Source organism: Plasmodium chabaudi (assembly GCF_900002335.3).
Source record: "Plasmodium chabaudi chabaudi strain AS genome assembly, chromosome: 13".
NCBI lineage: Eukaryota > Apicomplexa > Aconoidasida > Haemosporida > Plasmodiidae > Plasmodium > Plasmodium chabaudi.
The window spans coordinates 1,957,715-1,985,321 of NC_030113.2; the positions used below are offsets into that span (position 1 = coordinate 1,957,715).

Here is a 27,607-nt window from a genome sequence, read left to right on the forward strand (position 1 = left end):
TTTTGCAACGTTCACAATTTTCGTAATTGTCTTCCATGGGAAGAATTGTTGTAAAACTTTTCACGTGATTTATCGTGTTATTTATATAAACATTGTTTAAGGCCATTTTTATGAGCGTTTTTCGTTAGCCGTGTTTTTACGACACGCATTACAAAGTTGTGTGTAAAATAGTTTTGAAAATGCAAAAAAATATCATACATATATTCGTGAATATATTACAAAAACAAGAGAGAAAAAAAAATGAAGTTTATACAAAAAAATTAATAAAAATGCAGTATGCAATTTTGCTCTATTTTCAAGCAGAGAAAATGTAAAATTGCTCAAAATTTTGAAAATAAAAAAAGGGGGAACTAAATTGTGTGTGCATTTTTTCATGCCCATAAAACTTGAGGTCATGCAAAAATAAAATATAAGTATTATGCCTTTTTGTAGAAAAAGTAGGAGATTGTAAAAATATGTGGAATGGGCTTAAATACTGTTTAGACAATAATACTAAATTTAAACTTTTTTAAAAAAATCCGTTATTTTTGTTGATTGTTTAATAAGTAATTTGCTGTTTTTATTTTTTTTTATTTTGTATATATTTATACGTTTTAATGCTGGTGAGATAGGAGTTTTTGTTTTTGTATTATTATTATTGTTGGTATTATTTGGAGTGCTAGTATGACTAGAGTCAGTAGGAATAGAATATATTTCATGTATATCTTTTTTACCTTCCCAATTATTCATTTTGCTACTTATAATGGTTGTATTTTTTTCATTATTAGCTGACAAATCTTTTTTATTTGAAACGCTATCAAAAATTTTTTCAACCGATTTCCCTTTAAATAAGTTCATTTCAATTGTGTGTGTTTTTGAGGTACTTGGTGTAGTATTTAGCGGGTCAGACGAATAAGAATTATTAATTTGTTTATCAATAAAGTTAATAAAATCTTTATTTTTATTTTGTATGCTATTACTCAATATTTTTGGCTTTGAGCTAAAAACATACCTTTTTTTTGGTGTGTTATTTTCATTGTCTGAATCTAAAGTTTTAACTCGTCTAATAATTTTGTTTTTAATTATAATTTTATTTTTTGAATCATTTTCATCATTTGATAATTGATTATCATTACTATCTGTTATACCTCCATCCAATTTATATTTATATAATTTTTCTTTTAATGTTTGAATTTGGTTGTTTTTTTCATTGATGTCTTTTTTTAAATTTTTAACAAGGGATGCATTATTTTTTTGTATATCTAAACAATTTTTTATATAATTTAAAATAACATTTTGTTGTTCTTCTAAAGTTAATACATTTAATCCAAATAGTAAATTAAATTTATTTAAATCTTCTTTATTTAGTTTTTCTAAATATTTTTCAATTATTTTATATTTTTTTAATTCTTTATCATATTCTTCAACTTTTGTAGAAAGTAATATTTTATCCTTTAAATATTCATCTTTTAATTCTTTTAATTTTAATTTTTCAAATTCATCTTCTTTTATTTTTATATTATTTTTACTTATTGTATCAGTTAATATTTTATTTTTATTTGTTAAGGTTAATATTTCTAAGCTATATTTCTCATTTTCATTTTGTTCCTTTATCAATTCTGTTTCAAATTTTATTAAATCTTCATATAGCTCATCCTTACTTTTATTAATCGTGCTATCATCAACCTTTAATTTGTTATCTTCATTGATTTCGTAATGAATATATAATAAATTTTTTTTATAGCACGCACATTTACATAATGGGCAAGTTTTCTGAACAGATATCCATTTTTTTACACAGCTATAATGAAAAACATTACCGCAATTTTTTTCAACACACAAATTATTTTTTAAACTTAATCTACATATACAGCATTCAGGGAAAATGTGCATTTTTATTTCTTAAAAAAAAACTATTTTATATTTCAAAAATGTGTGTCAAAGAATATTAGCATAAAATTGTTTGTATGCATATGCTTATTAAAAGGTGTTTTGCTGTATCGTCCGCTTTTTATTTTTATTCTTTATTCTTTCCTTTTTCTTTTTTCTTTTTGGCTTCCCCAGTATTTGCTAGCGAAAATACTTAACGTACCTTTTCGTTGGCTATTTATTTATAATCTGTCAACCATTTCTTTATTTCATTGTATTTTTCGTCTAAATATTTATACATATACACACAAAGATTTACATATATATGTGTTTGCTTGTTCTGGCATGTTTATTGGGCATATCTACAAAATTATCAGTTAGCGATCAAATTAGATATATTATATTTTTTTTTTTTTATTTTTTTTAGCTAGCTGTTTTTTTTTTTTTTTTTTTTTTTTGGCTTCATATAATAAGACTGTTTGTATTTATTTAAATTGAACACATATTTTTTAAAGTTTTAATTGACAGTTTCATCAAATTATTTAAAAAAAACAAAACTTTATTTAAGGATACTGTGTATGTATTTTCTGTATTTTCGCATTTTCCATTATTTTCACGAATATGTATAGAATGCGCTTATTTTTTTTACTAATGAATTGTGTATTATTATTTTTCCAAAAATATTATGGATACCCATGTATGCATTTGCTAAAATATATGTAAAAGTTTTTTAATTTTTTAAGAATTTTTTCAAGTGTGTACCGATCATTATATCCCAGCATATGCATACGCTTTTGCAAAAAAAGAGGATGGAAAAATACGAAAAAAATCGCTTTAAAATGTTAATTTATAATTTATTAGTGTGATATTATGAAGCTAATAAGTTATGGTTTAGTAAAATAATATGATATGAAGCATGTTAACTATATTAATTGTATTTACACACATGTTTGCGTAAATGTGTGAATTTGTAAAATAATTTCCAAACATCGTAATCATATTAATCATAATATTCTCAATAAAATGGTATCCCCATTTTTTTAAATCGTTTGCAAATAAGCTAGCTATGGCTAAAAAAAACAGTTAAAGTATAAACCCAAATTTAAAATTACGAAATGGTTATCAAATGTTAAGTTGGTGTCCTCATGCAAAATAAAAGTAAAAATCACGAAATAAAAAAATAAAAAAACATAAAAGGGGGTCGAATAATCATACAAAAAACGTGTGTATATACACAATATGTGTAACATATAAATGGTTGTTTTATTAGAACATTTCAAATAGTTAAACTTTTTAATGACATCTTGTAATTATTGCATAACCTCAGTTGTGTGCTTAACCCATTGAATCAGGTTATGATTTAAATTATATGTTTCAATATTTTCTAAAAATATATCATAACATGGAAATTTAGTAGGTTCATGTAATCCAAAGGAGTCATTACTAAAATTTTTTATATTTAAATGGTTTAATGAATATGATGATAAAATAATAATATCTAAATCTACGAGTCTAAAAAAGGATCTTCTATAGGCATCCAAAGAAAAGCCAACAATTTGTTCTTGTGGATATGCTTGTTTAAATTTATTAATTTCTAATATAATTACATATAAAGTTTTTGGCAATATTTCTTTTTTATATAATCGAGTAAATGCACATAAAATCATATATTCTATAGAACATAAATCTCGTAATACTTTTTTAATATAATGTCTTCTAATAAATTTGGATTGTACATTATTTAATATATAATAACTTTCAACATTATTTTTTAATTTTATATTTTCTTTAAGTTTACGTGGACTCATATCTAAATCCATATCAAAATGAAATTGATTATCCTGATTGTCTATATTGTCATCAAGCATTTGTCTTTCGTTTTCATCAAACTTTTCGTCATCATTAAAATTTCGTTTGATTGGTGTGCAATCCAATTTACATGGTCTCTCCTTTAAATACTCGAGATTACTTTTTTTGTCTTTCGCAAACAGTCCAAATTTTGTATTATCATTTGGTTGCCCATGAAAGGAAAAGTTTTCATTATTATCTTGACATTGGGCAAAATAATTATTTTCATTATTGTTATATTGCGAACTATTTGGTAGCATCTTTTTTAAAGGGGTTGGATCTAAAATAGTATTATTTTCAAACCCATTTAGATCACCATTCAGTATGTGTTTATATTCACAGATAGATAAAATTGCATCCACACAGGTATGATATATATGTCTAATATCAAGACCATAACTAATATCATAGGACCATTGATTTAGAAGTTTATTGTTTGCTATTTCTTTTTGTATAGTTGAATTATATATATGAAGAAATTTTTGAATTTTTGTTAAATCAGAGTACGAAAAATATACTGAATAATACTTTTTAATAAGATGAAAATCGTCTAAATTAACATATAAAACTTTATAAACTAATTTTGTAATTTCTTCTATATTTAAAATAGGAGATATATATATCATTTCAAATGTAAATCTAGATTTTATTCTCTTTTCTAATGTTTGAGTTATGTCAAGAACATTAGTTAAACAAATTATATTAATACAAATACTTTTTTTATGTAATAAATCAAAAAGTGTGTATAATAAATTTTGTTTATTTTGTAAACAGAATTTTTCGACATTTTCAATAATTAATATCGTTTGTTTTTTTTGATCATTAATTTTTACTAATAATTTTTCTAACTTTATAATATAATCATTTAATAATAAATTTGTTGGCATCTTTTCATCTGTTTCTATATAATTATATAATTGAGAATAGATAGATTTAATACATTGTAAATCATCTTTATATAAATATGCACTTATACGAATTATATATATAAATCGTTCTTCTTTTTCTTCCTTTATAATTTCATTAACAATTTTTCTATACTTTCTATTAAACCCCGAATCGTTTCCATTCTCATCATTTTCATTATCTTCATTTTCATATTCATTGCTATTCCATTCGCCTTCGTCCGAATTGTGACTACTGTGTGTGTCTGCACCTGTGCTGTTTTCATTTCTATCATCTTTAGTATGCTCTTTAAAAAGTTCTTCGAATTGTATTTTATTTCGTATGTTTGTGTTTTTCCTTAAAGGGGATAGATCATTATTTTCAAATAAGTTTTTAATATTATCGTTAATTTGTTCGATATTTTCATTAGCCAAATTAGTGGAATCATTTTGAGAATAGTCTTGTTTTAATTTTGCATTTTTTAGTGTCTGTTGTTTGTTAGATAGTGGTCCTTCATTTTGTGTGTGTTTTTTTTTTTTAGGTGTAAAATTAAATAAGGGTTCATCAAAATTTATTTTAATTTTTTTGGGTGATGATAATGAAGAAGATGTTTCATAGCTTGTTGAATAATCATGTTGATAATTTTTAGCTGTATATGGTGTTTTTTTATATATTTTTTTATCCCATGAATTTTCTTGATCTGTTAAAAACAAGACGTTTTTTTTAACTTGATTTTTATCTTTTATATTCTTTTCAATTTGTAAAAATTTATTAAAATATTCGATCGCTAAATTTACACATGTTGTTTTTCCACAACCTAACATACCAGTTATTAAAAAAATTTTATTTTCTCGAATTTTATAAGATTTAATTAATTTATTTAGTAACTCTTTAATGTTATAATTTAAATCGTTTTTTGCTTCGTCTCTCTTTTGAGCTCCATCAGGATTGGAACTGCTTTTATTTGCTGCTTCTTTTGTTGTTTTTTTATCATCCTTGGTTAGCAGATTGTTAAACATAATATTTGAAATGGACTCCTCTTCATACTTCTCAAAGTAATTACTATATAGTCCACCATGTAAAGCTAAATTAGCTTTTATTCGAACTATGTGTTTTATATAAGTTAAAATATATACATCATAATAATTGTCTTCTTGATTTTGGTCATTGGTTTGTATATCATTATAAATATTTGTATTCTTATATGCCTTTATTTTAACATTGGCTATATTTTCTAGATTTAAACTATCCAACATACTATTCATTTTTTTTATAAAAAATAATTATTCCCTTTCCCAATAATTATATGCTTGTAAAAATGATAATTTTTTTCAAAAAAAAAAAAAAAAAAAAAACTTGATTAAATATTTCCTACTTAATATAACCTCTTCTTGTGTAATGCGAAGTAAACTTTGTAAGAATATTTATCTCGTTTTGTTTTTTATTTTATTTTGTAAATATAATATCAAGAACAAGTAGCATTTGCAACTCTCATATTGCCTATATATGCATATTTATATGTTGACTTTTTTTTTATTTATCCATTTCTTTTAAATATTTTTGTGTGTAATTATCATTCAGTAAAATCCACACATACTTGGACATACATTTCTATTACAAAAAGAGGGCACATGCATATTATGAATATACTTTATCTTTTTTGTATTTTATTTTTTGAAATGTTTATAAAATTATACTAGCATAATCATAATAAAAAATTATATATAATTTAAAAACTTAAGTTATGCTGAAAATGAAAGTAAAAGAGAAAAAAACTTTTGGACGCATAAAATAGTTTATAATTAAGAAAAATATGCATTAATTTTTTACACTTTTACTTATGTATATATTTGTAAAATTGGATCAATGAAATGTGAAATTTTTATTTTTTTATTTTTCACACTTAAGCACAATATCCTTTAATTACATATTATTTAATAATTAAAAAATGCATAAAATATTATGCGAGCACACATAAGTTAATAAAAAAATACATATTCTTACCCAAGTTTAGTAGACAAATATGTTAAATAAGAGAAAAACATATTATCAATTTACAAAAAAATGGAAAATTTTCCATTCCCTTTTTATGAAAATTTCCATTCCCTTTTTATGAAAATTTCCATTCCCTTTTTATGAAAAATTTCCATTCCCTTTTTTATAAAAATTTTGTGATAAGTGGGCTTCCCCATTTTTTGCGCCTTACTAATAAAGTAAGTAGTAAGCAAAATTGGAAAAAAGGAAAATAGGGAATGGAACAAATAATTAATTTCACACCTTATATGAATAGCCAACTGTGAGCGATTTTTCGAAAAAGAGCGTTCGCCTAATTATGTTTTTTCATAAAATGGTGACAATATTTTTTTCAAATTTCTTAGGTTTATTTCTAATACTTTTATGCTTCTCTATCCATTTGTCATGTAAATATGATAAATTTTTATGTTTAAAAAAAAACTTTTTAAATAAACCCAAATGGAAAACTCTCTTATATAAAAGGTTTCAAAATATTTTACTTTTCAACATGGTGACAAAATTAATAATAGGAGAGACTACTACTTATTTAACATCCTACTGTGTAAAATAAATAAAAAAAAATGGACAAAATTAATAACATATTTTAAAATAACCTAAATGGAAAAGTGCATAAAAATATGTCATTATGTTATGGCTTATTATGTGAGATGTTTTTCCTTTGTTTTATGATTTTTTCAAATTTTAAAATTTTCAAAATTTTCAAAATTTTTTCTCCTTCCAATAGTAAAAGGCATTTTTTGCCATCCCCAACTTATTAATATATGTGGCAAAATATGGAAAAAAATAAATCATATATAGTATTATTTTTTGTAAAAAATGGGTACATAATATATATTTCACTATCAATATTTATATGCATATTTCTGGTCGTATATACCAGCATAGGTAGTATGTAATAATATATATTCTACGTATATTTAATAAGGGCATATTTACGAACTGCGCATATACTATTTAATTATAATAAATATAAAGATGGGTGCCAATATGTAACGCGTTCTATAAAAAAATTGTTATATCAAAATATAATTAAAGAATACAATAATTAAAAAATATTTCCGTATATATCTTAAATAAAATTATATACATATAATTAAAAGTTCTTGTGAATAACGGAATATAGATATATATATAATTTTTTATGATATACAATATTATTTATAAGCCTATGCATAAAATTATATGTATTAGTATATATTCTATGAGAAATTCAAAATTAATTTGTGTTTAAAATTAAGAAAATAAAAAAAAAACAAAAAGTAGCTAGCTATATACCATTTGAAGGTTAATAGTGGTACTATATATATATGCGTATACCTTTTTCCAATTATTTATAGAGGGTTATATGCTAGTTTTGAAGTGTATGAACATGCATACATTTGATAGCAGGACTAGCTACTGACATATTTATATATACACATATACTGTACCTTTTCAGCGCATATAATTATTTACCTGCCTATTTATTAAAAAAATGGTGTGCAGTGAGGAGAGTAAGAAAAAAGCGGAGGAACAGGAAAAGGAACTCGATGAAGAAATAAAGAAAATGAACTTCGATGAGAGAATAAAGAGTGCGCTTGATTCAAAATTGGATGGTAATAATGACTTTAAAAATAAATATTATGAAAATGCTATTAGTAAATATAAAAAAGGTTTAAAATATATAAAAGATATGGAAAATAAAAATGATAAAATAAAAGAACTTGAAATAGCTTTATTTCTTAACCTAAGTATATGTTACTCTAATTTAGAAAAATATAATGATGCACATGAATATGTAACAAAAGTTTTGAATATCGATAAAACAAATAAAAAAGGGATGTTTAGATTATGTCAAATAGAATTTAATAGATGTAGTTTCGATGTTGCTAAAGAAAAAATTCAAGAATTTTTGAAAATATATCCAGAAAATATAGATGCAAAAAAGTTATTAAAAAATGTTATGATTAAACAGAATGAACATAATAAAAAACAAAAGGAAGCTTTTTCTAAAATTTTTGAAAAAGCATCAGGATTATATGAAGATAGAGAAAAAGAAATCATACGAAAAAAACGCGAAAAGTATGAACAAGATATGAAAGCAAAAAGAGAGCGAAATGAAGATATTATAAATTTTGAAGAATGGGAAATTCAAGAAAATGAAAAACGAAAAAAGGAAGATGAAGAACAGAAAAAAAAACAAAGAGAAAAAGAAATGGAAAGAGAAAAAGAACGAGAAAAAAATAATAAAAAAAAACAACGTAATAAAAAAAATGAATCTATATCTTCAAATACAACACATAATTCATCAGATCTAGAAATCGATGAAGAAGATCAAAAAATAATTAACGAAACAAAAAAAATGGGCTATTGTTATTTTAAAAAAGATATTAAAGAAGATGATAAAAAATTATTTGAAAAAAATATACCACGAAAAATCGAAGAAACAAATGATCTTGATTTAACTTCTCAAAAAAATTCAAATAAAGCTATATCCTCTTGGAATTCAGGAGGTACAACTTATGAAGAAAAAGATATGACGAAATGGGTAAAAAATAAATTAGAATATTATTTAAAAAATATTAGTTTTAAAAATACAGAAGAATCAGATTATTTAGATTTAAATAATCAAAATGAATTTAATTTAACAAATTTAAATTATCCAGAAATTTTACCTATACAATATTTAAATAAAATAAAAATAAGTGAAGTTAAAGATTTAACAGCAGATGGTCAAATTGTTGTTATACGAGGAACTAAAAGACATATATTTGAATTTTCTTCTAATTTACATATATCACTTTATATAAATTTACCTGAGTTTCATGTTCATAAAATTATTGTACAGATTAAAGAATTATCTAGCGAATTAGAAGCTGGAAAAACATGGAAAAATTATATTTTTATAAAAAAAAATGATAAATTAAAAATACCTGATAAATTATTTGATAATATATATAGCTTTGTTATTAGCAATATAGAAAGTCAAGTTAAAAAATTTACAGAAGAATACAGCACAATGTGAAAAAAAATAAAACGTTAATATTATGTAGTTTCCAAATTTACATTGTGTTTATTTATTAATTTTGTCCATATATATATATATATGCATGAACACGTGTGTGTACATATAGGAGTTTACTCTCCCAGTTTTATATACGATGTGTGTTACATATGCACACTTCGACCAACCCAATGGTGTCATTTTTGTTTAAACATTCAATATACATGTATACACCGACGCACATGCATTTATACATTAAATAGATGAACTGATTTTTTTATTCATCCACCCTTTGTATCTTATTTACAACAACACATTTGATAAAATTCACACCAATGCATGCACATGCTCTTTAACTCTTTCTTCTTATAAAAACTGTTATTAAACATTTTCCTATCTTACACAATAGTGTTAAAAAGTAAATTAATTAAAAAGGCGGACCAAGCGAACAAAGCGGAAAAGTAAAAGGTACACCTTTTAAACGGTTCCTTAATAAGAGTCTTTTAAAAATTGTTGATAAATTGCAATAAAAAATTGGATGGTAAAATATAGAGACTATATATTCATAAAATGAAAAACAATAAATAACAGAATAGGTAAATAAATTAAATGAAAAATAAACAATTAAGCATTATTGGGTGGTAATTGGAAAGATGAAGTTTGGAATAGATTACTTATATGTTCATATAATTTATTATATTTGTCTTTATATTCTTTTTGATCAATTACTAAATGATTATTTCTTTTTGAAAATGCATAAATACCAGATATTAAATTATTGAATTCTTCTGCAAATTCTTTATCATGTAAAGCTTTTTTAAATACAACTAATAATTCTTTTACTTTATTATCAGGATTAGTTACAAACATTTTTACTAATATATCTTTTATTATTTCAGCTTCTTTTGGGGTTATTGCAAATTTGTCATATTTTTTTTTGAACTCATTATATTTAGAATGGTTTTCAGCGTCGATTAAGTTTTGATTTTTGTCGTCAGTAAGGAGTTCATCGTAAAGGGTGTCAAGGTATTTTATTCCGGCGTGTTTTGCCTCTGTGCCGGCGGCGGCTTTGGCTCCCTGTGAAGCAGCTTTGTCTTCAGTTCCTTTAGAATTACCTTGGCTTTCAGGTCCCTGAGAAGTACCTTTCTCGCCAGTTTTTCCTGGCCCACCTTCGCCACCTGATCCACTTCCACTTCCATCTGGGCTTGGTCCAGTTGGTCCAGTTGGCCCACTTCCACCTGCGCTTGATCCACCTGCTCCTGCCCCACCTGATACACCTGATCCACCTGATCCACCTGGACTATCTCCGACGGTTGGCTCCTCGTCATTTCCTTCGACGGTATCATGGTCGGAATCCTCGGTCTGCTTTTTCAACTCCTCGATCTTCATCTTTAATTCCTCAATTTCTTCGCTAACGTCATTTTCGGAAATGTGATTAGAAGCGATTTCTTGTTCCAACTGGTTTAACTTTTCAGTTAATGCATTTAACTGATCTTCTGGTGTATTAGTTTTACTGCTTAATACACAATTCAACAAAACTAAGGTACCTAATAATGCATATTTTCCCTTCATTTTTTATTAACAAAATATATAAAGTTCAAAAATTAAAATACTAGAATAATTATGACTATTTGAATATACTAAAACGATTTAAAATATGAACAAGCATATAACCAAAACTAAAAAATTATTAAATTAAAAATACAATAAAAACATATGATAACTTATAACCCCATATACTTTTTTCCGGTTTTTATTTTATATTTAATTTTTTGTTTATTTAAATTATTAATTTTTTTTTAGACGTACGAAAAAAGAGATTTAGCAAAACATTGTATGATCGTATGCCCATTTTATTACACATATGTGTGTGTATGCACTTATATGTAAAAGGAAAATTACAGGCCCGACTTGACTAAAAATATAAAATTATGGGTTCGATCAAATATTTTTATTTTTTATGATCAATATATGCACAAATTAAAAAAAATTTATAAAGAAAAAAAAAAATTTTTTTAAAACACATTCAAAGAGCATACTAAATTGAGTTGTATAATATTAAGAAAAAAAAAATACAAGCTTCGAATAATGTTTTATCGGATGCTCAATAATATTATTTATTATTTTTTATATTTATGGCTTTAAGTCAAGTTTTAAAAATAGTTTTCACAATTTTATAAAAAAAATGTATTAACACTATTAAAGCAAATATTGGCATATTAAGGCTTGCCAGTAACCCATAAGCAATACAATAAAATATTTTCTAAATACATATTTTTATTATTCGTTCTTATAAATTTGTGCATACACACACTTACATTATGTATTAGTTCGATAAGCAGATATAAAAAATTTTATTAAATATTTATATATATACAAACAGTATGAAATTACAAACCTTTTTTTATACATTTCTTATGTATATAATTTATTTAAGATCAACTGTAGCTAAGACATTTAATACGTTGCTTATGAATTGGCTATTTTCTTCTGCTAATCTGGCTGTACTTAAATAGTTATGTTTTTTAGCAAAGCTATAGATACCATAAATAAAATTTTTAAAGTGTTTTTTATATTCTTCATCAGTTATTGCTTTTATAAGTATGTCATATAAATGGATGGGATTTTCAGTGGTTCCATTAAAATAGGTTGAAATGAGTTTTTTTGCAATTTCGTATTCTTCAAGGCTCATAGCAAAGTCACATTCGCCTTTGAGAGCATTATATTTGCTGTGATATTCATTGGTGTGTACTTTTTTTGCGTGATCTTGTGCTTTAAGCATTTCATCAAAAACGGTGCCTAAAAAGGCGGTTTTTCCTGGGACGGCTGGTACAACAGCAGCTGGTGTTCCGGCACCTGGGGTTCCGCCAGCTACTTGAGTTTGACCATTTAGGGAGGTTCCGTCGGTTCTTTGGGTTACACCTTGTCCGTCAGTTTCTTGGCTTCCTTGTGGATCAGCGTTACCTTCTACGACGGCTGCACCGGCTGCATCGTCGTCCTTTGGGACTGGAACAGCTTTTTTTGCTCCTTGACCCCAGAAGTCATCATCATAATTGTCTAAATCCTCTTCGCTCATACCAAAAGCAACTTTGTCTTCGTTTTCTTCTTCATCAGCTTCTTCCTCTTCAGCTTCTTCTTCAAGTATGTTTCCAATATCACCTGATGTCATACCTTTTTCATATTTATTCATTTGATCAATTTGTTTTTTTAATAATTGGAATTTTTTTTTGATGTCACTAATGTAGTTAGGGTTGTTATATACATCATGGTTTTTATTTTTAAATATATTTATAACATCAGACATGTTTTCATCATCATCATTGTTCGAAAAATTATCAGCGGACACTGCTTTAAAAAATAATCCTAAAATAGCTAAAAAATATAACTTTTTATATGCTGCCATTTTGTCTAAATATATGTGTGTGTATATATATTAATAGATTAAAATATGTTATATCAATTAAAGTATATAAATATATTGGTTGTATAAAATAAAAATAATAATATAAATAATTCTACATAAAAAAAAAATAAATGGAAAATTTAAATATAATAATAAACAAAAATAAAATTTATATAACTATTTAAAATGTTATAAATTTTTTTAAATTGTAGATTTATATAAAATTGGGTCGACATACTTTTTTTTTTTTAATTATATATATGCATATAAAATTTATGCCTGTCTAATAAAACCTATTTTCTCCATGCAGTTATTTTTTCCTTTTATAAAAAATTTACTTTAATATTTTTACATAAATAAATGACATAGACAAAATTAAACATTATAAATGATATAAATTAATAATATATATTTTTTTGTATTTGATATATATTTGTATAAGTAAAAGGCAATAGACAATTTTGTTGATTAAATCTATCACGTGTTGCAAAGATAATTATAAAAATAATTACGTGCATATGCATAGAATATAATAGTGTGTGCATATTTTTTAGACAATTGGGTAATAGTGCAAAATAAATTTATTATAACATGTTTCTATTTAGTATAATTTAAAAACATGTTACACACTGTAACAAAATCGACAATGTTTTATAAGTCTGCATGTTGCTTCCGTTATTTATTACAAATTATTTGATAATTTTATTTCAAAACTGTTTCCTTTTTAAACATTCAAAAAATGGTTGTAAATTTTGTGGAAGTTTTACAATTTTTATATATAACATTTTTAGAAAAAATTATTTTTTTTTTTGGTGAATTGACTAATACTTTCGAATGTTTTATTTCTGTCTATAATTTTAGGTGCATTTTTATGCAGTATCCTTAGTCTTTTTTTCTTGATATTATTTTTTATTCTAAATCAGCACATATCTAATAATGGTTTTAATTTTTTTTTTATTCATTGGGTTGGTCATTTTAGTAGTTTCATTTTTTTCCTGTACCGTACCTTTATATACATGCACAGGTCAGAATTTTTGTTACTAAACAAGTAATAAACCGTTTAAGCATTTAATTATGTTTCTCTCCATTTTATTGCTTCACTAATTTAGATCGAAGCAACGGAGGTATAAATAGAGATGGAGGAAAGACGAATTATGATTGTCGGGGTATAAGAAAGGGAATGCATTGGTATAGCAACTCATTATTTAGTTTAAATAAATTTATATTCGCAACGTGCTACGAACATTTATTAGTTTATGTCCATAGCATGTGGTTTTTCTTTCGATATAATATACTGGACGAATAGAACGTACAAGCAAGCTACATATTGAGCATTTATAATAATTTTTTTAAAGTAAAGGTATTAATTTTGTTAAATGGTTAATTAACGAGTTTTTAAAAGGGCTGCTATAAGCTTCTATGCTATTTGCATGGATATGTTTCGAGATGTACCAGAAAAAACAAATTTTATTTTAAATCGATCATAAATGTATACGCTCTTTCTATGAAAACGAAAATGAACTTACATTTAAGCGAAACATAACATACAAAAAATGTAAAAAAAATACTATAACAATGGGGTTACAAAATTGAAGAAGCATAAGCAGGTATCGATAAGACATAAAAAGGGAATCGTTTAAAATATAAAGTAAATTAAAAATTGCTAATTCAAAATTGGTTACAATAATTATGTATTACAATGTTGTAATCATAATTTTCTCTTCCCCTTTTTACATATTAAATTACATGGAATCGAGTAAGGTCAAGACATTTTCAAATAATGCCATGTATTGTTTATCGTTTTCACTCAGGGTTTTTCCTTCGTGTTTTTTTTTAATAAAATTATACATACTATTCATAAACTCTTTAAATTCAGCTTTAAATGCTTTATCAGAAAGTGCTTTTGTAAGTACTTCATATAAATAGTCTGAACTTAAATTCATATCTTTATTACTTTGCATAAATCCTTCAATGAGTTTTGAGAATATTTCAAATTCTTTTTGATTAATAGCTATAATATTATCATATTTACTTTTGAAATCTTCATACTTATCTTTATAATCACCATTATCATTTTCATTTATATTTGCAATAACAGAATTAAAAAAATCATCTGTATAATTTTGGCTTAGTATATTTATTGGTTTATCTTCTGCATTTTTGTCCTTGCAAGATGAACATGGTTTTCCGGTGGTTGCAGCGGTACAATCTTTGTTATCACATTTGGATCCACCATTATTATCACCAGAATCTTTATGTATGTTATCTGATGAATTATTATTAGCATCGATTTTGTTTAAGTCATTTGGTACATCAATGCTGTTGCTATTTGTAGTTGAGTCACAAACTACAGCGGAATATAAGGCTAATGCGACTAAAGGAGAAAGATATTTATTAATCTTCATTGTTTTTAACAAAATTAAGAAAAACAAGTTATATTTTATAATATTATTTTAACTTTTATTAATTAAATTTATAGTATCTTTCTTAGGAAGAAACTAAAAGTATAAAATATATAATAATAAATTGATAAATATATTATTGCAAAATTGTTAATAAATTTTATTTGCTCATATAAGAAGCTAACGTTACAATTCTAAAGAATTTATAATAAAAAAATTTTAAAATACAAAAATAATAAATTATTTTATTTTAATAATTTTAAAATTAAAAAATACGATATTATTTATTTTAAAAAATATATACTAATTTTTAAATATACAAAATAGTAATAATAATATTATGCCATATTATATTATGATAATATTGGTGCTCTCTTTTGCGAACCCCTTTTTATATATTAAGTATTTTCGTGCAAAACATAACTTAAAATAGGAGTATAAAATCATTTTTTTTAGATTATTGCACTATTTTTATAAAATAAAGATTTGTGTTTTTATTATTTTTTGGGGGGTTTATAACATATAGTTCTAAGTTGAGCAAACGGTAAGAAACACATTTATAAGCTCTAATACACTATCAAATTTTTTCAGTATGTTATATCTTATCTTATAATTATAATATATAACTTGATATTCGTATCATAAATTGATGAAGCGAAATCATATTAAAGAGTTGATATATTTGTAAACCTATGAAAAATGATAAAACACTATCTTACGAAAATTATAATATATCAAACACACATACATATTATGCATAATTAATTATGAGAAGGCTAATCTGCAAAAATATCATTTAAAAAAAAAGGCTTTAAATCATTTTACACATTTTATTATAACTTAGGCTTATTGTTTGGGTGTATATATTTTTCCATTTTCTTTCCTTCTCTCATGTTCAAATTTGCTTAAAAATATAATACCCATTTAACTGTAATTTTTATCAAAACCTCAAATAAAGAAGTTTTGAAATTTATTTAAATTTATAATAATATGATGCTATATAAACTGTATATATTAATTTATTATTGCATCTCTTAAAGGAGTATAACTTCTTCATGCATAGTCAATTATGGTAATCCCATTTGTTCATCATTTTTTCTCTATACTTTTTAAATAATAAATTAAGCAAAAAATGGTTGAGCGGTTAAAGCAAAGAAAGTCCATAATATATAATCCTACTATTTTACACATTATAATAATTAGATTAATTATAAAACTATGGTAAAATAATGAATATGTGCACATGCCAAGGGTGACGAAAATCGAAAAAGTTCGAAAAAAAAATGAAAATACCTTTGTTTTAACCACTATAGATATTTACCTTTTTTATGCATAAATAAATATATCGAAAAGGGTTATCATTTTTGTCTGACTTTCTTTACAATTTTTAAAGTTCTTACGAATATTAATTTATATGCATAAATACATATATGTTTAATCTTATTTTTACAATTACTAAACGACATATCATTTCAAAATGGTCACGAACTTAAAAAAAAACATAAGACTATACAAAAATGCATTCACAATATGATATACAATTTCTAACGTGCTTAATTTGCATACACACATGGACAGGCAAAATTATCAAACTCGTTCAAAAATAGAACAAAAGAACAAACAAAATAATAAAAAATAATAATAATAAAATATAGGAAAATCACAAAATCGTACTAGCTAAACGTACATAACATATGTAAGTATATGTATTATATGTATATGCATTTATTCTGAATCTTCATCTAAGTCGCCATTAATCATTTTATCGATAAATCTCAATGATCCTTCAGCTAGGGATTCAAAATTTTTTAAAGATTGTGTCTCGTCTAAAAGATTGTGACGTTTAATTACGTTATAATTTTCAGTTACAAATGTTTTCATAGCCTTTAATAGTTCTTTATTCTTTTGAAGTTTTTTTAATTGTTCAATCAATTGGTGCTCATCTATTTTTCCGTCTTTATGCTTAAAATACAAACTTATCAATTCATCCATACCTTCTGCTTGCATCAGATCACTTACACCGCCTTGTAAACTATCTACATCCATATTATCAAATTTTGTATATTTTTCTATATTTGATTGTATACTATTATAATCATTAATAAGTCTATCTTCACCACTAGCTCCTGCACCTACATCGTTTTCAAGTTCTTCGTTATTTTCTCTTATAATGTTAAACATTTCGGAATGGTCCTCGACTAAATCAGCGTCTTCATCTTCAGCAGGCTGGTCTAAATTTGTAGTTTCGAAACTGGCTTCTTGATCATTTTCATTATTTCCACTATCTGATAAGTCATTTAAAGGTATATCGCTTGATTTGGCACAGTTAAAAATAAAAAATATGGAAAGCAAAAAATATATGCTGCCTCTTTTCATTGTTTATACACACGTAAAAAATTTAAAGCTATAAAAAAATAAGGATACAAAGGATTTAAGATACAAATTAAGAAAATAAAAAAAAATATATTCAAATAGACTTAAATTTAATTATTTTTATATTTTTTTACAAAATTAATATGAACAACCAATAATGTTTAATGATCAATATGAAAAAAAAAACAAACTTTTATACATGCATGCATTTGTAGATATGTTGCTGTATTTTCTTATTAAAATGTTTTTTATTTTGTGGGCTTATTCCTTTTGGGCCACTTAATTTCTCTTAAATATTTTTTAACTCATACTGCTATTATATATATATGTGGACATACTAAAAAAATTAAAAATTTTAATTATTTCTTAATAAGGGTTATGATGAGCATATACATGTTCTATAGAAAAATATATTTTACAATAAATTATTATTGTGTTATATTTATTTTAAAAATAGTTTTTATAAGACTGAATGGAATAAACATAAATTATGTCCCCATATTATATGAATACCTATTTTTACTTATTTTGTATTAATCAAGTTTTGGAAAAAAACGCATTTTATTATTTTCCGACACCAACATAATACATTTAAGACAAATTTTTTATGACCAATTTTTCAAGTCGCATGAACTAGCCAAGTAGTGAAATCCTGAGTGTGTGCAAATGTGCAAACCGTTTCGTAAAATATTTTCATCTTTAGTTGCCCCAAGTCATTAATCGTAGATAGATTATTTATATTTTTTTTTATTCATTTTGTATTTTAAATTTTATAAGCCTCGCAAAGTTTTCCACTGCCTTACTTAGCACTCGCTAAATTCGATATAAAAAATGGAATTACGAAAATGATTATTATTTTATTTCATTCTTTAATTTGGGTTTAAAGGTAGAATGGTATTATCATGGCCCTCAGTAAATATTCACTTTCTTTCCCCCCAGCTTAGTCAAAATATATTTCCATAAAGGGAAGGGCAACATGATATAAATTGTCTTTGATTTTTTTACTTATAGGAAATGTATAAACTTTTAAATATTCCAATTTTTATATTAAAATGTTAATATATGAATAATATAAAAGCAACTAAATATATTGGCTCTCCTCCTTTTTCTTGTCTTGTCTTGTCTTTTATGGAAAATACTTTCATCAGGTATTTCGCATATTTTTCATAAGGCACACATAAAAAAGCTAAAAAGTGCATCATTAAAAAGTTTGAAAATAAAATATTAAAAGGGTTAATTATATATTACTAATATTTATTTGTATAAACATTTTAGGATATATTTTTATTTATATAGAGACCCGGGTTTATATGGGTATTTATTTCTCATGGCGCATTAAGAGGAATAAATTTTTTTTCTTTATTTCATTGCATGGTCATAAAAAATGTATCCTTGTTTTCTTCAACTAATTAATAAAACAATGAAATAAATTTTTTATTTTGCGTCGAATGGTGTCAAAATTGTTTTTTTCTATATGTAGAGATATATAACTGAGAGTTATGTTGGTACGATTTTCATTTTTAAAAATATGGACGATGTATTTACAATTTTTAAGAAACGGAACAAAAACAAAAAAAGGGCATCAACAGGAAATGGAAGAGAAAACATAAATGATAAAAAATCGTTATTTAATTTAGATCGAAAAAATCCAAGACGAGCACATAATGCAGAAGATGGTTTAAATTATAATGGAATCGATTTAAATAATAAACAAGATAAACATGGGAGTAGCCCTAATAATAATGAAAATTATATAGTAGTTGACTTTCCATCATTACCTTATAAAAATACAGAAGCATGTATTTCATTTTATTATATAGAATATTTAAGAAATCAAATACTATATGGAAATAGAAATTTAAGAATCGATGAAAATACAAAAATAATAGCAGAAGAATTACTTGATAAAATTGAGACTACAATATATGAATTAGAAAATAGGTTAGATAATATAGAAGAAAGTTATAAAACAGAAATTAAAACGATTATATTTAAAGCAATATATGATAGATATTATAAAATATATACTACCTTAATGGCTTTTTCAGATTCAGTACCACAACCTAATAATTTATATGAATATATATTAAATAATGGTGTATATATTAGATCAAAAAGAAACAACGATTTTAATTGTAGAGAGAATATACATAATGTATATTCCTATTTAGATAATATTGAAATAGGTAATAATGATTTATCATATAATCTTGAAAATATATATATTGAAAATATTGATATAAGTAGACCTACTATTATAAATAAAACATTGATTAACACCGATATTGAAGTTGAATATTTGCCATTAAAATTTAACTGTTCATATTGTTATAAAAATTTACAATATTCTAAATTATTTTTAAATAATGCTATAAATATGTGTCTCTATGAAAAGGCGTTGGGAGAACTAATTGTTGCCAAGGCCTTGGTGGATATCCCTTCCGTTCCCATGGAATTTGTTGAGGTTTCCAATCTTAGAGTAGTATAGTCCACGCATTCCCATGCAAATGTATCCACCATTATTATATACATTTTTACATTACATTTGTGTCCATTTCCTTTTCCTGTTTAAAGGGATTTGATGTGAAAGAAATGAAAGCAGGTGAAAGACAGTGGATCCCAATATACCTTGGGATTGCCCTATCAGCATTTACCTATGTTGATGTTGAATTTCCATTTTGGTTTTATATAAAAAATTTTATAAATATTAAAGAGGAAGAATATAAAAACCCTGATGAATTATTTGAATTACCATCCCCTTATTTTTTTGAAATATGTTACATGTTTGTTGATCAAAAAGTTTTTTCAAAGTCTACTCCTATTGAGACGGTGGGGAAAAAAAGTTATTTCCGATATATGGAAAAGGTGGCAGGTACTGCTTTTTTTTATTTATTATAAAAATGAATAGGCAATTCAAATGAAAATACTATGGCGAGTTACTATTACATTTGTATGCATTTAGATAAACGGCTGATCTCGCTACAATTTTATTGCACCCTTTAGGCTATGTAGAAGATATTAAACATTGCCGACGCGAAAAAATAATAAGAAGACTGGAAGAACAAAATGTACATACAAACCATATTTACATTAAAAATTTGCAATTATCTGAAACATATATAATTAATTTGTCTTTATATAGTTTTTGGAAATATGATAAAAAATTAAATGAAAATGATAATTCAATTGATTTTACATCCTATCTGCTTGAACCATTCATAAAAGAACTTAAAACTGAGGATAATGATGACGATGATGATGATGAAAATATTCTACAAGATTTATAATTTATATTTTTTTTCCATCTTTTTCAATGACAATTTTGTAAAAGTATAAATATGTTAATACCTATATTGTATGCATATCCACAACATTTTAAAAGTTAAATAAATATATATGAATATTTGACTTATTAAGAGAGTATTTAGCATTTGTTGTAGCAAACATATTTCTCTCTTTCTGTCCTTTTCTTTTCATTATGCATTTATATGTATGTACCTACACATGCATATCTATAAGCATTTTGTGTTGTACCTTATTTATGGATATGCATAGCACTCTTAATATTGACTACCCTATTTAATTAGAAAAAAATATAGTAACAGACAAATCAAAACAGGTTTTAATACTATGCATAAATTAAAACTTTTTTTATATAAAATATATAATCATTAATAATTTTAAATTGTTTGAAAATATTTTGATAATTGATGTTTTCTTTACTTTTACAAGTTTCGAAAATTATCCTTTTTTTATTATATTTATAAAACTGTTGACATAAAAATTGTTAAGTGCATACAATATATTTTTCCCACCCAATATCAGCCGCTTTAAAATAAATGATAATTTTTTAAGAAAAAAAAATACATATATAATGCATATAATTTTTATATTCTTTATAATATAATATATCTTTTATTTTATATTTTAATATATATAATTTATCATATATTTTTATCATAATTTATATTGAATTATTGAATTTAAATCGAATGATTTGAATAAATTTTCGTTTGAAAATTTCGCAATTTTTTTTTGGTGTATTAATTTAGTACGACATTTCAGTATGTTTTCATAATTTTTTGTTTTGTTTTTCCATTTTTTTAAATAAACAAATTAAAGATGTAACGAGTTATATTGTGGAGGCTTATTTATCAAATATAAAAAGGATAATAAGAAAAATTGGAAAAAACTGGAAAAAACTGGAAAAGAAAGTGAGAGAACAAAGTAAACGAAATGGACAACGACACTGAGATTATGAATAAATGTTTTAAAGGAGGGAAAAAATTTTGCTTTTATCCAAAGATAATAAATACTGAACAGAATAATGAAAATATTGTGTTGCATAATTGTATTCAGACTTTGTTATCCGATCCAATAGTTGTTTTATATACAGACGACAATTTTATTTGCACAGGTAATACATTGCCATATGTAGTAAAATTTTATGTGATAATATTTTTGTTTTTTTCTTCGCCTATTTTGTTCGCCTATCTTATTCGTGCGCATTTGCCTTTTTATAGGGACACTCACTGGAAAAGTATGCATACACAAGATTACTAAAAAGGTAGACAAAGAAACAAACACAGAGGAATTGCCAATTGATCAAAATGAATATACAAATAAAAGCATAATTAATAATGGTGTAGAGGTTGAAAAGGCTTTAAGTAGTAATGGAGGGGAAGTTAATAAAAATAAGGGTGGTATAAAAAATGAAATATTTGAAAAATATCATATTTTATGTATGTTCAGACCTAATAGTATAAAATCGATCTACATTGATAAGAAATATATTTATATTTATTACGAAAGCTGTATTGATGTTTTTTGTATAAAAACATATAATTTTATAAAAAAAATAAATATTGAAATAATTAATAATAAGCAAGTTATATCTTTTGAGAATTTGATTTTATTTAATAATTCAAAAAGTTTATTTATATATGATATTACAAATAATTATATGAGTTATTTTTATAAAAATTTTTTAAAAAATATTGTTATATTTGATTTTAATACAAATTATTTATTATGTTATAAAAATAATTTTGGAAAATGTCATATAAGAGTTTTACAGATTTATATAAATGATGAGCATTGTCAGCATGAGTTAATTTTTTGTGTTGACTTTTCTTCAAAGTTTATTAGTCATGGGAAATTTTTAGACGATGAGAAAATTATAGTTGCAAAAAATGGAAAACGTTTAATTATATTTGATTTTAAAAAAGCTGTTGATATGTATAGAATTAAAAAATTAAAAACAAAAGTTTTAGATATTTATAAATCAGCAGAAAATATGTTATTTATATTAGTTGAAAATCAAATATATATATTTAATTTGTCAGCATATATTTTTTATAAATGTATGCAATTACCTACCGGACTTTTTTATTTTAAATGGCCTTATTTTATAAGACACAAAAATAATAAAATTATATTTTCATCAGATCGAGGAATTTATTATATTGATTATCATATTGAAGAAAGTGAATAAAATTATTTTATAACACTACAAAAAAATATCGAATTTTAATTTTACTGAAGAACGAAAATTGTGTGCAAAACTAACAAGTGGATCTCCCAAAATATTTTTTGGCACAATCTCCGTTATATATTATACATATGCATATGCATATGCATATCCATGCTTATGTAATTAAATTTGACAATTATAATTATTCATAAAATATGATGCCACCATTTATTTTTGTGTGCAATTTCTCAAATTTCCTAATTAAGATTATTTGCTTCACTATTTTTATGTCGTTGTTTTTTTTCCTTTTTAATTTACATACCTAATCAGAAAAAATATCATACCCTTTTCCTAACTCGTAGCATTTTTGTATATCCTCAAAATTGCAAAAATAATCATTTGATTTTAAAAAAATGAAAATATTTTCAATATAATTTTCGTCAAAAATTTGTTTTACACACTTGGGATATTTGCACCGTAGTAATAGGTAGACTTCGCTATAAAGGGAAAAAAAGTGAAAAATCATTTTATTTATTCATTTATTTTGTTTTATTTATTTTGTTTTTATAAAAGGTTTGCACTTCCATTTCGTGAAAGCCTTACCTCAATAAAAAAACGATTTTATATTTCAACACCCCTATGATATAGTTAAAGAGAGAGTAAAAAAAATTGTTTCCTTTAAAATGGTTATCAGCATTTGAAATGATAAACATTTTAACATAAAAATATATTTTAGGAAATAACTTATATAAGCTATTTTTAAATGTGTCTAAATTTGTCTTTAAAGTGGTTATATCAGCATTTTCGTTAGTGCTCTCATTTTCTTCATCAAATTTGTTTCCATAACTTTGTAACAAGTCAAAGTTTATGTTTTTCAAATAACTAAAATCAATTTTTACATAATTAAATGATTCATTGTTTTGATTATCGGCTTGTTCATTATTATCACTTAGCAACTTTTCCAGCATATTTTTTATGCTTTCTTCTTTTTCTGAAAACTTGTCTTTATATTCGGCAGACAAAATGTTAATCAGGGGAAAGCAAACTGTAATGGGAAGTATAATCAAATGTGTAAAAATATATGATAAATTAAAAAATTTTAGCGAGTACAAAGAAAAGGTTATCATCTTTTTTCGACTTACCTCGAGCAATTGCAGTGATGGAAAAATTATGCATAGACTGATTAAACGAGGATAATATTTTGTATTGAATATCATCTGTAGAAGATATATTATATACCTTTTTAATAAAATAAAATATTGAATATTCTTGTCCTTGTGTTAGATTAGTGGTATCTCGTATTTTTCCGGTTTCTTTGTCTTTTCTTAATTTATCATTTATTTGTTGATACAATAAATCATGTGTTAATTCTTGATTTAGATATAATTTAAAATAATCTGTATCATTAGTTACATTATAAAATAAATAAATTAAAAAACTCAAATTTTTAATTAAAAATAAATCAGCATTTATAGTATTGTTATTATTATCATTTTTTCCAGTATCTTCATTATTTTTTGTACTTTCTTTATATATATGTGTTAAAGAATTAAATGAATTTATTAAACATTCTTTAACAATATCCATAAATATATTTTGCTCTATTATATAATTCAAAGTTTTTAAAATTAAGATAGTTCCAATGATATTAACATTTATACCTGCTAATGAAAAGGTGGTATCTTTACTAAATTGAGAGTTATGAAAATTAAAATTTTTATATACATTGTTTTCATTTAATAAGTTTATATTATATGTATGTTCCATATAATTATTATTATCACTTCCTGCACTATCACTTGATGATGTTTCAAATTGTGATTCTGTTTCTTTATCGTTGTTAGTGCTTATATTTTGGATTCTTTTGTTTTCATCCATTTCTGTTTCCTTATCCATTCCAGTATTGTCATCCCTATTGGATGTCGCAAAGAAATCGCTAATTATGTTAATAAACTTTTTCTTAACTGGTTTAAAACAAATGTAAGGAATAGATGCATTCACATTTTTTGTATAATAGGACATATGCATTTCTACAATATATAATAATCTTTCCTTTAGTATGTTAGATAATTTTTTAAAATAATCTCTTATTATGTTATATATATTATCTGTATATATTTCAATAATATCTAGATAAATCATTTGAATTATTTTCCTAATAATTTTAATATTATTCAATTGATAAATAGTTTGATTAATATTATCATATATAGCTAACCCAATAGTATTCAATATAATATTTATAGACGTATTTAAATTATTATTAAATATGGAATGATATAAATCTACTTCTAATTTTGTTATATATATAGCTAATAAGCATATATTTTTTATATATTTAGGCATATAATTTTTTGAAAAATTTTCAAATATTTTTAATAAATTATTATTTAATAGTTTTAATCTTGAACTTACATATAAACTTTCTAAAGAATTATATTCATCAATATATAAATCATTTTCATCCTGAAATTTTAAATATATAAAACTTATTATATCCTTTACACAACCACATTTTATTTTATATTTATCATAATATTCTACAACATTTATATGTTTATTGAAATATATAATATTCACATTGTTATAAATTTTGTCAATTTCTTGTTCATCATTTGTTAGGAATATCGATGTATTTTTCACACCATTTTCTAGGTACCCTGACTTGGACTTTTCATGACTAACTTTGTTTTTTACTTCGCCATTATGAATACGTTCTCCGTTTTGTTCGTCGTGGTATTCTCTTTTCGTATGTTTCATTTTGGTGAGTTCGTTTTCCTTTTTTTCGACACCAAATAAATTTTTAGAGTCACCATCAGGATGAGCCACCTCAGTCCTATCTTCGTGGGCTGAACTGGTAGGAGCATCTTGACTTTTTTTGTGTGTATATTTATCTGTATGCAATAATGATTGCTTATGATTATATTCTTCATTTATGCTATTTTTGTTGGAAGTGCTCATATTTATATGGTCATGTTTTATTTCTTGTTCATATGGCATGATACCATATATATTACTTTGATCATCACTATTTTTTTTATGTGGAATATTTAAATCTGTATTATTTAAAACATCTCTAAACATATTTATAACATATTTTAGTATTCGTTTAATAATATATTGATATTTGGCTAGCTTATTTTTTGCATTAAAATATGTTGGATTTTTTTTAAAAAATTTTATAGCTTTTTCCGAAGATTGAAGCATATAATAAATTTCGTTTTTTTTAACATTCGATTTTTTTTTTATTCCATTTCTTTTACCCCATTTTTTTGGAAAATTATTTATAAACGTATCATATTTTTTACTATGCATTTTATCGTTAGTATATATTTTTTTTTTATGTTTCTTATTTTGAAGTTTGTTTGTTACAATATTAGAATTTTTTTTAATATGCCCTACAATTTTTCCACTATTTTCATCAATTTCACTTCCTTCTTTCTCTTCATTTTCTATGTCGCTAGACAGATCGTATTGATCATCTTCCCATTCGGTATTTTGCAAAAGTTCACTAACGCCATCATCAGGATTACTACTACTATCTATGCTGCATTTATCAGCTTCATCGATTTGTTCAATTTCACTTGTGTAACTATGATCGGAACTAGAGATGGTAGTATCACTGCTAATTGAGCGATTACTAGTTTGATCATCATCGAATTGGGATCTGTTAAATATATCTATAAAATATTGATATCCATTTGTTTCTATATTATTTATAATAGCTTCAAATCGTTCAGCATTTGTGTAATGCCTTAAATGCTGTATTAGTTTATTTTTATTTAATTTTATTTGTTTTATTTGAGAATATTTATCATAATAATTTAGAAATATAGAATAAAAAGTTTTATATATAGAATGCTTATTTTGTACTAGTATATTCAATTCATCTTTTATAGCTTGATGATGATCTAAAATGGTATGAATTTTTTTAACTATTTCTTCTGAATTTGATGTCCTTTTATTTTTTATTAATTCTATTTCTTTAATATTTTTATACTCTTCAAATTTTCTATTCAGTTTATAAATTAAATAATAGTTTTCTATTTCCATAAACAGATCCTCATATTTCACCACTCCATTCTGTTCTTCATTTGGGTCGTCATTTCTCTGCCCGTTTTTGCTCTCACTGTTTTTTTCTTCCCTATCATGGCAATAAAGTTTATTGATACTGAGCTGAGAACTGGTATGTGGTTTTTGTTTTTCATCACTTTTAAAACGAATCGTTTCATCACAATATGAAGCATTTCCAATCTGATTTATATATTCACAGAGCTTGGAATATAATTCATCGTTTGGATCTTGCTCCCCCATTTTGTTCACACACATGCTGATTATATTTATTTTATACTTTTAAA

General features: G+C 24.2%; 10 protein-coding genes across 10 annotated transcripts; 3 read left to right on the plus strand and 7 right to left on the minus strand.

Moving 5' to 3' along the window:
* Nucleotides 1–498: 498 nt before the first annotated feature.
* PCHAS_1353300 (RING zinc finger protein, putative) lies at nucleotides 499–1,872 on the minus strand (the record flags this gene model as incomplete). The annotated part of the gene is made up of 1 exon (XM_729921.2): nucleotides 499–1,872. The coding sequence occupies one exon, from the start codon at nucleotides 1,870–1,872 to the stop codon at nucleotides 499–501; it is 1,374 nt and encodes a 457-aa protein (XP_735014.2).
* A 1,286-nt stretch (nucleotides 1,873–3,158) lies between these two features.
* Nucleotides 3,159–5,846, minus strand: PCHAS_1353400 (conserved protein, unknown function; the record flags this gene model as incomplete). Its single annotated transcript, XM_016799403.1, has 1 exon — nucleotides 3,159–5,846. One exon carries the CDS (start codon nucleotides 5,844–5,846, stop codon nucleotides 3,159–3,161), a length of 2,688 nt encoding a protein of 895 aa, XP_016654696.1.
* Nucleotides 5,847–8,089: 2,243 nt separating this feature from the next.
* PCHAS_1353500 (chaperone binding protein, putative) lies at nucleotides 8,090–9,619 on the plus strand (the record flags this gene model as incomplete). The annotated part of the gene is made up of 1 exon (XM_016799404.1): nucleotides 8,090–9,619. One exon carries the CDS (start codon nucleotides 8,090–8,092, stop codon nucleotides 9,617–9,619), a length of 1,530 nt encoding a protein of 509 aa, XP_016654697.1.
* A 603-nt stretch (nucleotides 9,620–10,222) lies between these two features.
* PCHAS_1353600 (MSP7-like protein) lies at nucleotides 10,223–11,170 on the minus strand (the record flags this gene model as incomplete). The annotated part of the gene is made up of 1 exon (XM_735308.2): nucleotides 10,223–11,170. The coding sequence occupies one exon, from the start codon at nucleotides 11,168–11,170 to the stop codon at nucleotides 10,223–10,225; it is 948 nt and encodes a 315-aa protein (XP_740401.2).
* An 856-nt stretch (nucleotides 11,171–12,026) lies between these two features.
* PCHAS_1353700 (MSP7-like protein) lies at nucleotides 12,027–13,001 on the minus strand (the record flags this gene model as incomplete). The annotated part of the gene is made up of 1 exon (XM_735307.2): nucleotides 12,027–13,001. The coding sequence occupies one exon, from the start codon at nucleotides 12,999–13,001 to the stop codon at nucleotides 12,027–12,029; it is 975 nt and encodes a 324-aa protein (XP_740400.2).
* Nucleotides 13,002–14,743: 1,742 nt separating this feature from the next.
* On the minus strand, nucleotides 14,744–15,406 carry PCHAS_1353800 (MSP7-like protein; the record flags this gene model as incomplete). The annotated part of the gene is made up of 1 exon (XM_740944.2): nucleotides 14,744–15,406. The coding sequence occupies one exon, from the start codon at nucleotides 15,404–15,406 to the stop codon at nucleotides 14,744–14,746; it is 663 nt and encodes a 220-aa protein (XP_746037.2).
* Nucleotides 15,407–17,128: 1,722 nt separating this feature from the next.
* PCHAS_1353900 (conserved Plasmodium protein, unknown function) lies at nucleotides 17,129–17,779 on the minus strand (the record flags this gene model as incomplete). The annotated part of the gene is made up of 1 exon (XM_731016.2): nucleotides 17,129–17,779. One exon carries the CDS (start codon nucleotides 17,777–17,779, stop codon nucleotides 17,129–17,131), a length of 651 nt encoding a protein of 216 aa, XP_736109.2.
* A 1,525-nt stretch (nucleotides 17,780–19,304) lies between these two features.
* Nucleotides 19,305–21,063, plus strand: PCHAS_1354000 (DNA replication complex GINS protein, putative; the record flags this gene model as incomplete). The annotated part of the gene is made up of 3 exons (XM_016799405.1): nucleotides 19,305–20,240; nucleotides 20,351–20,648; nucleotides 20,780–21,063. The coding sequence occupies 3 exons, from the start codon at nucleotides 19,305–19,307 to the stop codon at nucleotides 21,061–21,063; spliced, it is 1,518 nt and encodes a 505-aa protein (XP_016654698.1).
* A 949-nt stretch (nucleotides 21,064–22,012) lies between these two features.
* On the plus strand, nucleotides 22,013–23,270 carry PCHAS_1354100 (conserved Plasmodium protein, unknown function; the record flags this gene model as incomplete). The annotated part of the gene is made up of 2 exons (XM_740943.1): nucleotides 22,013–22,193; nucleotides 22,300–23,270. 2 exons carry the CDS (start codon nucleotides 22,013–22,015, stop codon nucleotides 23,268–23,270), a joined length of 1,152 nt encoding a protein of 383 aa, XP_746036.1.
* A 301-nt stretch (nucleotides 23,271–23,571) lies between these two features.
* PCHAS_1354200 (conserved oligomeric Golgi complex subunit 3, putative) lies at nucleotides 23,572–27,578 on the minus strand (the record flags this gene model as incomplete). Its single annotated transcript, XM_016799407.1, has 3 exons — nucleotides 23,572–23,746; nucleotides 23,853–24,294; nucleotides 24,392–27,578. The coding sequence occupies 3 exons, from the start codon at nucleotides 27,576–27,578 to the stop codon at nucleotides 23,572–23,574; spliced, it is 3,804 nt and encodes a 1,267-aa protein (XP_016654699.1).
* Nucleotides 27,579–27,607: the final 29 nt, after the last annotated feature.